General features: G+C 69.2%; 2 protein-coding genes across 2 annotated transcripts in view; both read right to left on the reverse strand.

Moving 5' to 3' along the window:
* Positions 1-4,337, reverse strand: part of TRAPPC1 (trafficking protein particle complex subunit 1) — an 89,624-nt gene extending 85,287 nt beyond the window's left edge. Inside the window, exon 1 of the mRNA XM_064501172.1 lies at positions 4,329-4,337. The gene's annotated coding sequence lies outside the window, so the exon portion shown is untranslated. The remainder of the gene's footprint in view (positions 1-4,328) is intronic.
* Positions 650-11,283, reverse strand: part of LOC135324532 (multifunctional procollagen lysine hydroxylase and glycosyltransferase LH3-like) — a 32,959-nt gene continuing 22,325 nt past the window's right edge. Inside the window, 9 exon segments of the mRNA XM_064501090.1 lie at positions 650-2,841; positions 3,535-3,648; positions 4,764-4,886; positions 5,987-6,088; positions 7,030-7,095; positions 7,889-8,002; positions 9,722-9,863; positions 11,200-11,251; positions 11,254-11,282. Coding sequence (XP_064357160.1) covers positions 2,686-2,841; positions 3,535-3,648; positions 4,764-4,886; positions 5,987-6,088; positions 7,030-7,095; positions 7,889-8,002; positions 9,722-9,863; positions 11,200-11,251; positions 11,254-11,282 — 898 coding nt within the window. The 3' untranslated portion in view covers positions 650-2,685.

Here is an 11,283-nt window from a genome sequence, read left to right on the forward strand (position 1 = left end):
CCCAAAATGGGGAGGGGACATAGCAAAATGGGGAGACCCAAAAGTTGGGGAAATGGCCCCAAAATGGAGAGGGGGGGGGGATGGGGAAAATGGGGTGACCCAAAAGTGGGGGAAATGGCCCCAAAATGGGGAGGCAATTGGGAAAATGGGGAGACCCAAAATGGGGGGAAATGGCCCCAAAATGGGGAGGGGGGTGGGGGGAAATGGGGTGACCCAAAAGTGGAGGAAATGGCCCCAAAATGGGGAGGGGACTGGGGAAACGGGGAGACCCAAAATGGGGGGAAATGGCCCCAAAACGGGGCCCGGGGTGGGGGGAGGGAAATGGGAGGGAATCGACCCAAAACGGGGAGACCCAAAACAGGGGGAAACGGCCCCAAACGAGGGGCTCGTGGCGCGAGGGGCGGGGCCGATGACGCAATGGGGCTCCGCCAATCAGGGCTCAGCAGCGGGGGGGGCGGGGCACCGTGACGTCAGCGCCGCTGCCGACGTAATGAAGGAACGTCAAAGAGCTCCGACCCCCCCCCCCCCCGGGGGAAAGAAACGGGAGGGGCCCAGGCGTCCGGGAGCCCCCCATCCCCCCCCGACCCCAGAGGGGCCCAGGCGTCCGGGACCCCTCCCTCCCCCCCCCCCGGAATGAGCCAGTCCTGGGTACAAACCGGGGGCCCCGGGGGGGCTCCAATAATTTAATGCACTTGAAACAGGTGACCGGCAGCACCCATGGGTGGGGGGGGTCCCATCCATGTAGCACCCATGGGTGGGGGTTCATTGGGTGCAGCCCCCATGGGTGGGGGTCCATTGGGTGCAGCCCCCATGGGTGGGGGGGTCTCATCCATGCAGCACCCATGGGTGGGGGTCCCTTGGGTGCAGCCCCCATGGGTGGGGGTCCATTGGGTGCAGGACCCATGGGTGGGGGGGTCCCATCCATGTAGCACCCATGGGTGGGGGTCCCTTGGGTGCAGGACCCATGGGTGGGGGGGGTCCCATCCATGTAGCACCCATGGGTGGGGGTTCATTGGGTGCAGCCCCCATGGGTGGGGGTCCATTGGGCTCAGCCCCCATGGGTGGGGGTCCCATTGGGTGCAGCCCCCATGGGTGGGGGGGCCCGTTGGGTGCAGGACCCATGGGTGGGGGGGGGGGTCCCATCCATGCAGCCCCCATGGCTGGAGGGGCCCGTTGGGTGCAGGACCCATGGGCGGGGGTGGTCCCATCCATGTAGCACCCATGGGTGGGGGTCCCACTAGGTGCAGGACCCATGGGTGGGGGGGTCCCATCCATGCAGCCCCCATGGGTGGGGGTCCCTTAGGTGCAGCCCCCATGGGTGGGGGTCCCGTTGGGTGCCTCCCTCGTAGCTGGGTGGCCGTTGGGCTCAGCACCCATGGGTGGGGAGGTCCATCCATGCCGCCCCCATGGGTGGGGGGGTCTATTGGGTGCAACCCCCATGGGTGGGGGGGCTCACGTCGATGCAGCACCCATGGGTGGTGGGTCCATCCTGTGCAGCACTGGTGGGCGGTGGGTCCGTGGCTTGTAGCACCCATAGGTGGTGGGTCCATCCCACGTAGCACCCATGGGTGATGGATCCGTGGGTTCTAGCACCCATAGGTGATGGGTCCATGGGTCATGGCACACCCATAGGTGGTGGGTCCATCCCACCTAGCACCCATGGGTGATGGATCCGTGGGTTCTAGCACCCATAGGTGATGGGTCCACAGCTTGTAGCACCCATAGGTGGTGGGTTCTTCCCATGTAGCACCCATGGCTGATGGCTCCACCCCACGTAGCACCCATGGGTGGTGGCTCCACCCCACGTAACACCCATAGGTGGTGGGTCCATAGGTTCTAGCACCCATAGGTGGTGGCTCCATGGGTCATAGCACCCGTAGATGGTGGGTCCATCCCATGTAGCACCCATAGGTGATGGGTCCATGGGTCATAGCACCCATAGGTGGTGGGTCCACCCCACGTAGCACCCATGGGTGATGGGTACATGGCTTGCAGCACCCATAGGTGGTGAGCCCATGTGTTCAAGCACCCATAGATGGTGGCTCCACCCCACGTAGCACCCATAGGTGATGGGTCGATGGGTCATAGCACCCATAGGTGGTGGGTCCATAGGTTCTAGCACCCATAGATGGTGGCTCCACCCCATGTAGCACCCATAGGTGATGGGTCCATGGGTCATAGCACCCATAGGTGGTGGGTCCATAGGTTCTAGCACCCATAGATGGTGGCTCCACCCCATGTAGCACCCATAGGTGATGGGTCCATGGGTCATAGCACCCATAGGTGGTGGGTCCATAGGTTCTAGCACCCATAGATGGTGGCTCCACCCCATGTAGCACCCATAGGTGATGGGTCCATGGGTCATAGCACCCATAGGTGGTGGGTCCATAGGTTCTAGCACCCATAGATGGTGGCTCCACCCCATGTAGCACCCATAGGTGATGGGTCCATGGGTCATAGCACCCATAGGTGGTGGGTCCATAGGTTCTAGCACCCATAGGTGGTGGCTCCATGGGTCATAGCACCCGTAGATGGTGGGTCCATCCCATGTAGCACCCATAGGTGATGGGTCCATGGCTTGCAGCACCCATAGGTGATGGGTCCATGGGTCATAGCACCCATAGATGATGGCTCCATCCCACGCAGCACCCATGGGTGCCGGTTGCGGTCGCGGTCCGGGTCCGCTCAGGGGTCGAGCAGGGCCAGCAGGGCGTAGCGGGTGCCGGCGGCGGGCGGCAGCACCCGCGGGTGGTGGGTGAGGCGCCCGGGGTGCAGCAGGGCCCAGCCGGGACGGGCCGCCGGCACCCGGCAGCCGGAGCGCGGGAAGAGGCTCCCCCCGCCCTGGGCCCCCATCAGGGCGCGCCGGGGCCCCCAGTGCCCCCCAGTATCCTCCCAGTCCCTCCCAGTCCCCCCACTTCCCCCCAGTTTGCTCGAGTTCCCCCCAGTCCCTCCAAGTTCTCCCAGTTCCTCCCACTTCCCTCCAGCTCTCCCAGTACGCCCCCAGTTCACCCCAGTTCCCTCTAGTCCCCCCAGTGTCCCCCAGTATCCTCCCAGTGCCTCCCAGTGCCCCCCAGGGCCACCCAGTATGCCCCCAGGTCCCCCAGTTTCTCCCGGTTCCCTCCAGTTCCTCCCAGGTCCCTTCAGTTCCTCCCAGTTCCTCCCAGTTACCCAAGTCCCTCCCAGTGCTCCCAGTGCCTCCCAGTGCGTCCCAGTCCCCCCAGTCCCTCTAGTCCCCCCAGTCCCCCCAGTGCTCCCAGTCCCTCCCTGTTTCCTCCCAGTGCCTCCCAGTTCCCTCCCAGTCCTCCCCAGGTCCCTCCCCGTGCTCCCAGTGCCCCCAGTCCCCCCAGTGCCTCCCAGTCCCCCCCCATTCCCTCCCAGTCCCCCCAGTGCCTCCCAGTCCCCCCCAGTTCCCTCCCAGTCCCCCCCAGGCCCTCCCAGTCCCCCCCCAGTGACTCTCCGTCCCCCCCAGGCCCTCCCAGTCCCCCCCCAGGCCCTCCCAGTGCCTCTCCCAGTGCCTCCCAGTGCTCCCAGTACCTGGAAGTGGCCGTTGAGGGCCAGGCTGAGGGCGATGGTGGCGGCCGGGGGGGCCTGGGGGGCGGCCGCCATGTCGGGCCGGTACCGCACCACGGCGCTGAGCACCACCCGGGCCTGCACACGCCAAGCACACGCCACGAACACGCTAAGGACACGCTAAGGACACGCCAAGACCCGCTGCCCAGCCCGTGGCCCCGCCCCCCGGCCCGTGGCCCCGCCCCCTCTCCCACAGCCCCTCCCCTCCACCCTGCTCTTGCCCCATGGCCCCCTGAAGCACCCACCCCCTTAGCCCCGCCCCATCCCCTTAGCCCCGCCTCTTCATCTTAGCCACGCCCCTTCCCCCTTAGCCACACCTCCATCCTCCTAGCCCCGCCCCCTTCCCTGTAACCCTGCCCCCCTCCCTGGTGCCCCCCCTTTCCTGCAGCCCCCTTAGCCCCGCCCCTTTCCCCTTAGCCCCGCCCCTTCTCCTAGCCCCACCCTTCCACGTAGCCACGCCCCTTCTCCTTAGCCACGCCCCCTCACCACTAGCCCCGCCCCCTCCCCGTAACCCCACCCCCTTTCCTGGTGCTCCCCCTTTCCTGATGTCTCCTTAGCCCCGCCCCTTTCCCCTTAGACACGCCCCCTTTCACTTAGCCCCGCCCCTTCCCGTAGCCCCGCCTCTCCCGTAGCTCCACCCCCTTCCCTGAAACCCCGCCCCTTTCCCTGGTGCCACCCCCTTTCCCGGAGCCCCCCTCCCCCCTTGGTCCTGTGCACCTTGGCCCCGCCCCCTGCACTGTGTCCCCGCCCCCTGGTGCCTCGGCCCCGCCCCCAGGCGCCTCACCCCCCCACTCGCCGCAGCCCCGCCCCCTTGGTTCCACCCCCTCCAGAGCCTCGGCCCCGCCCCCACGCCCTTGCCCCGCCCCCCGGCGCCTCGGCCCCGCCCCCCAGCGCCTTGGCCCCGCCCCCTCGGTCCCGCTCCCCTGCGCTGCGTCCACGCTCCCGCCTTGGCCCCGCCCCCCCGGCGCCTCGGCCCCGCCCCCCTGCATCCCGCTCCCCCGCCCCGCGGCCCCACCCCCCTTCACCTCGGTCCCGCCCCCGCGCTGTGGCCCCGCCTCCCGGCGCCTCGGCCCCGCCCCCAGGCACCTCGCCCCCCCCACACTGCGCCTTGGCCCCGCCCCCGCGCCTCGGCCCCGCCCCTTCCCCTCGGCCCCGCCCCCTGGCCCCGCCCCCCGCGCCCCGGCCCCGCCCACCTTGGTGTGGTAGCCCGGGAAGAGCTTGTGGGCGACGGGGGCGACATGGCGGCGCAGGGCCCTCAGCCAGGGCCCCTCCAGGCCCAGGCGCTCCAGGGCCACCGCCTCCCCCGCCGGGGACCCCTGGGACGTCACCACCGCGTCACCAGGGCGTCACCAACGTGTCACCGAGGTGTCACCACCGTGTCACCCCCCCCCACCCGGCCCGCAGCCAGGGCCCCTCCAGGCCCAGGCGCTCCAGGGCCACCGCCTCCCTCCCCGGCCGGGGACCCCTGTGTCACCCATGTGTCACCAACACGCCACCGAGGTGTCACCCCTGTGTCACACCCCACTGCCCGGCACCCACCACGCAGGGGGCAGCGGTGCCACAGCCACCCTGGGGCCACCACGACACCCATCCTGGGGCCACCAGGTCCATCCCAGGGCCACCACCACCATGACAACCCTGGGGCCACCACCGTGTCCACCCTGGGGCCACCACCACCACCACAGCCATCCTAGGGCCACCACCACCATGGCCACCCTGGGGCCACCACCACCACCACCGCCATCCTAGGGCCACCATCATGTCTACCCTGGGACCACCACCACCATGGCCACCCTGGGACCGCCACCACATCCAGCCTGGGGCCACCACCTCCATCCCAGAGCCACCACCACATCCACCCCAGAGCCACCACCATGTCCACCCCAGAGCCACCACCATGTCCCCTTCCAGAGCCACCACCACGTCCATCCCAGAGCCACCACCATGTCCCCTTCCAGGGCCACCACCATGTCCACCCCAGAGCCACCACCATGTCCACCCCAGGGCCACCACCATGTCCCTCCCAGGGCCACCACCATGTCCCCTTCCAGGGCCACCACCATGTCCACCCCAGAGCCACCACCATGTCCCTCCCAGGGCCACCACCACATCCACCCCAGGGCCACCACCATGTCCACCCCAAGGCCACCACAATGTCCACCCCAGAGCCACCACCACGACCCTCCCAGAGCCACCACCATGTCCCTCCCAAGGCCACCACCACATCCAGCCTAGGGCCACCACAATGTCCCTCCCAGAGCCACCACCACCTCCACCCTTGGGCCACCACTGTGTCCCTCCCGGGGCCACCACCACCTCCACCCTTGGGCCACCATCGTGTCTGCCCCGGGCTGGGGGCCCCAGGACATTTTGGGGTGCTGGGGTGGGGTGGGGGGTCACCCCCGGGTGGTCTCACCTCGTCGCCCGTGCTCCACTTCCCATAATGCTCCGCCTCGGCCACCACCTCCTTACACAGCTGCTCCGAGAAGAGGGGGAACCAGTAGACATCTGGGCACGGCTGGGGTGGGGGGGGGACAGGACGGGGGTTGAGGGGACCCCAAACCCCCTGGGGACCCCGACTGTCCCCCCCCAGGGTGACACGGTCCTGGGGAGCCCCCCAAGTGCCACCCCTCTGGGGGAGGGTCCTCAGGGCCCATCCCTGCATCTGGAGGACCCCAAGAGGTCCTCAAAGGTCATCTCTGGGTTTGGGGGGGTCCTGAGGGTCCCCAAGATCCATCCTTGGGTCTGGAGAAGGTCCCAGGAGACCCCCATGAGCCACCTCTGGGTTTGGGGGGGTCCTGAGGGTCCCCAAGATCCATCCTTGGGTCTGGAGAAGGTCCCAGGAGACCCCCATGAGCCACCTCTGGGTTTGGGGGGGTCCTGAGGGTCCCCAAGATCCATCCTTGGGTCTGGAGAAGGTCCCAGGAGGCCCCCATGAGCCACCTCTGGGTTTGGGGGGGTCCTGAGGGTCCCCAAGATCCATCCTTGGGTCTGGAGAAGATCCCAGGAGACCCCCATGAGCCATCTCTGGGTTTGGGGGTGTCCTGAGGGTCCCCAAGATCCATCTCTGGGTTTGGGGGGGGGTCCCCAGAAGGTCCCCAAGGTCCATCCTTGAGTCTGGGGGGTCCCCAAGGTCCATCCCTGGGTCTGGGGATCCCCAGAGGGTCCCCAAGGTCCATCCCTGCATCTGGGAGGTCCCCAAAGTCCATCCCTGCATCTGGGGGGGTTCCTGGGGGTCCCCAAAGTCCATCCCTGGATCTGGGGGGGTCCCCAGAAGGTCCCCAAGGTCCATCCCAGGCGCTGGGGGTGTCCCCAGGGCCCCCAGCAGGTTTGGGGGCACCCGGGGGGGTCCCCAGAGGTCTGGAGGGGTCCCCTGAGGTCCGGGGGGGGGTCCCCAAGGCCCGGGGGGGTCCCCGGGGTGCCGCCCCATCTCGGGGGGGTCCTGGTGGGTCCCGGTACCTCCTCGTAGAGGTCCTCCTCGAAGATGCGGCTGTAGTTCTCATGCAGGTACTTCTCCTCCCAGTCCTGCGGGGAGAGGCCGTTACTGGGAGGGCTGGGAGGACTGGGGGGGCACTGGGAGGCACTGCAGGAGCCTGCGGGGCTACTGGGGGGGCACTGGGAGATTACTGGGAGGCACTGGGAGGCACTGGGACTCACCAGAAGGTCATTGAGAAGGTACCAGAAATCAGGCGCAGGGGGAACTGGGGGGTACTGGTGTTACTGGGGGCACTGGGAGGCACCGCAGCTGCCCGAGGCATTACGGGAGGTCCTGGGGGGCTCTGGGGGGTCACTGGGGATTACTGGTCGTTACTGGTTTTTACTGGGACTCACCAGAAGGTCATTGAGGAGCTGCCAGAAGTCGGGTGCAGGGGGCACTGGGGGGCACTGGGAGGCACCGCAGCTGCCCCAGGCATTGCGGGGGACCCTGGGGGGCTCCTGGGGGGTCACTGGGAGTTACTGGTGGTTACTGGTTCTTACTGGGACTCACCAGGGGGTTGTTGAGGAGCTGCCAAAGGTCGGGTGCAGGGGGCACTGGTGTTACTGGGGGCACTGGGAGGCACCGCAGCTGCCCGAGGCATTACGGGGGACCCTGGGGGGCTCCTGGGGGGTCACTGGGAGTTACTGGTGGTTACTGGTTCTTACTGGGACTCACCAGGGGGTTGTTGAGGAGCTGCCAAAGGTCGGGTGCAGGGGGCACTGGTGTTACTGGGGGCACTGGGAGGCACCGCAGCCACCTGAGGCATTACGGGGGGCCCTGGGGGGCTCCTGGGAGGTCACTGGGGATTACTGGTGGTTACTGGTCCTTACTGGGACTCACCAGGGGGTTGTCGAGGAGCTGCCAGAGGTCGGGGTGCAGCCGCGACGTGTTGTACTGGGCCGTCGCCAGCAGATGCCCGAACTCCTCCCGGTTAGTGACGTGCAGGAAGACACCCTTGGGTGGGGGGGGTTCAGCGTGGGTGGGGGGCACCCTTGGGTGCCCCCTCCCCCAACATGGGTCCCTCCCCCAGCAGGGTTCCCCCCTTGCTCCCCCTCCACCCCGTTTGGGTGCCCTGGGGGGGTCATTGGGTGGTTGGGGGGGGTGGAGGCACCCCAGGGTGGGGGTCAGGGTGCCTGGGGGGGGTATTGGGGCACCCTGGGGGGGGGGAAGAGCACTCTTGGGGGGGGTATTGGGGCACCCAAGGGGGTACTGGGGCACCAATGGGGTACCAGGGTGCCCTGGGGGGGTATTGGGGCACCCCAGGGTGGGGGTCAGGGTGCCCTGGGGGGGGGTTGAGCCCCCCAGGGGGTATTGGGGCACCCTGGGTGGGGGTCAGGGTGCTCTGGGGAGGGGGGTCGAGCCCCCCAGGGGGTATTGGGGGCACCCTGGGTGATACCAAGGTGCCCTGGGGGGGGGTTAGAGCCCCCCAGGGGGTTTTGGGGCACCCTGGGTGATACCAAGGTGTCCTGGGCGGGGGGTTAGAGCCCCCCAGGGGGTTTGGGGGCACCCTGGGTGATACCAAGGTGCCCTGGGGGGGGGTTTGAGCCCCCCAGGGAGTTTTGGGGCACCCTGGGTGATACCAAGGTGCCCTGGGGGGGGGTTAGAGCCCCCCAGGGAGTTTTGGGGCACCCTGGGTGATACCAAGGTGCCCTGGGGGGGGGGTCGAGCCCCCCAGGGGGTTGTAGGGCACCCTGGGTGATACCAAGGTGCCCAGGGGGGTGGTTCAAGTCCCCCAGGGGGTTTGGGGCACCCTGGGTGATACCAAGGTGTCCTGGGGGGGGGGTTAGAGCCCCCCAGGGGGTTTGGGGGCACCCTGGGTGATACCAAGGTGCCCTGGGGGGGGGGTTAGAGCCCCCCAGGGGGTTTTGGGGCACCCTGGGTGATACCAAGGTGATCTGGGGGGGGGGGGGTCGAGCCTCCCAGGGGGTATTGGGGCACCCTGGGTGATACCAAGGTGCCCTGGGGGGGGGGTTAGAGCCCCCCAGGGGGTTTGGGGGCACCCTGGGTGATACCAAGGTGCCCTGGGGGGGTTAGAGCCCCCCAGGGGGTTTGGGGGCACCCAGGGGGGGTATTGGGGCACCCTGGGTGATACCAAGGTGCCCTGGGGGGGGTTAGAGCCCCCCAGGGGGTTTTGGGGCACCCTGGGTGATACCAAGGTGCCCTGGTGGGGGGGGTTAGAGCCCCCCAGGGGGTTTGGGGGCACCCTGGGTGATACCAAGGTGCCCTGGGGGGGGGTCGAGCCTCCCAGGGGGTTTTGGGGCACCCTGGGTGATACCAAGGTGTCCTGGGGGGGGGGTTAGAGCCCCCCAGGGGGTTTTGGGGCACCCTGGGTGATACCAAGGTGCCCTGGCGGGGGGGGTTACAGCCCCCCTGGGGGTTTGGGGGCACCCTGGGTGATACCAAGGTGCCTTGGGGGGGGGTTAGAGCCCCCCAGGGGGTATTGGGGCACCCTGGGCGATACCAAGGTGCCCTGGGGGGGGGGTCGAGCCTCCCAGGGGGTATTGGGGCACCCTGGGTGATACCAAGGTGCTCTGGGGGGGGTGTTAGAGCCCCCCAGGGGGTTCAGGGGCACCCTGGGTGATACCAAGGTGCCCTGGGGGGGGTGTTAGAGCCCCCCAGGGGGTTCAGGGGCACCCAGGGGGGTGCAGGGGGGCACCCCAGGGTGGCACCCACCCGCTCGCGGGCGCCGCGGCAGAAGGCCATGTCGGGGTCGGTGTCCTCGAGGGCGAAGAGGCGCCGGGCGCTCAGCTCCCGCCGCAGCGTCTCCCCCCGCACCAGGTAGGCCTGGCTCACGTAGGGCACGTTCCACACCCCCCTGCCGCGACACGCCCCGCCCCCCCGCCGTCAGGCCCCGCCCCCAAGGGGCGGGGCGATGGGGGACACGCCCCCAGCCCACCTGGCCACGCCCCCCCCCCCCCCCCCCCCCCCCCCCCCCCGCACACCAAGGTCCCCCCAGCCCACTCCTGGCCATGGAGCAGGGCATACTCACTGCCTGGCCACGCCCCCTCCTGTCAGGCCACGCCCCCAATGGGGCGGGGCGACGGGGGACACGCCCCCACAGCCCGCCTGGCCACGCCCCCCTCCCTGCAGGCTCAAGCCACCCCCCACCCCCCCATCAGGCCTGGTCCTGGCCATGGAGCAGGGCACACTGCCTGGCCACGCCCCCCTCCTGGCTGACCACGCCCCCTCCAACCAGGCCACGCCCCCCAGCCCGCCTGGCCACGCCCCCACATGCCAAGCACCCACCACCACCACCACCAGACCATGTAGCAGGGCACACTGCCTGGCCACACCCCCTCCTGCCTGGCCACGCCCCCGTCCAGCCAGACCACGCCCCTCCCGCCTGACCACGCCCCTCCCGCCAGGCCACGCCCCCTCCTGCCAAGCCACACCCCCACCCACAAAGCCATGTGGTTTCCCCCCCCCCAGAGGGTGGGCAATGCAAGTGCCTGCCTGGCCACGCCCCTGCCGCCTGGCCACGCCCGCCAGGGGGCGGGGCATCGATCAGGGGGCGTGGCCTCAGGAGGGGCGGGGCTGCCCAAGCCCCTGCAGCTCCTGGGCGGGGAAGCAACTGCCCTGCAGGAGGGAGGGGGGTGAGGACTCCCACGTGGGTGGGGCCTGGGGGGGCGGAGCCCCGGGAGGGGGCGTGGCCTAGGGCAGCAGGGCGTGGCCTAGGGCAGGGGGCGTGGCTCCCCAAAGCACTGCAGCTCCAGGGAGGGGAAGCAACTGCCCTGGAGGGGGGGAGGATGACTCCCCTGGGGGGGCGTGGCTTGGGGGGCAGGGGGCGTGGCTTTGCTCAGAGGGCGTGGCTTGGGGCAGAGGGCGTGGCCTAGGGCAGGGGGCGTGGCTCCCCAAGCCATTGCAGTTCCAGGGGGGAAGCCGCTTCCGGGGGGGGGGGCCCCCCGCATGATGACGACTCCCGGGGGGGCGTGGCTTTGGGAGGGGGCGTGGCTTTGGTCAGGGGGCGTGGCCTAAGGCAGGGGGCGGGGCTGCCCAAGCCACTGCAGCTCCAGGGAGGGGAAGCAGCTGCTGGGTGTGGGGGGGTGTGTGATGATGACTCCGGGGGGGTGGCTTTGGATAGGGGGCGTGGCTTGGGGCAGGGGCGTGGCTTTGGGCGGGGGCGTGGCTTGGGGCGGGGGGCGGGGCCTCACCGGCGCTTGCCCTGCACGATGTCGACGTAGTCCTCGGAGCGGGCGTAGTAGCCTCGGGGCTCAGGGCGCCCCAGAAGTTGGACC

The sequence above is a fragment of the Dromaius novaehollandiae genome, chromosome 32 (assembly GCF_036370855.1).
Source record: "Dromaius novaehollandiae isolate bDroNov1 chromosome 32, bDroNov1.hap1, whole genome shotgun sequence".
NCBI classification, from domain to species: Eukaryota; Metazoa; Chordata; class Aves; order Casuariiformes; family Dromaiidae; genus Dromaius; species Dromaius novaehollandiae.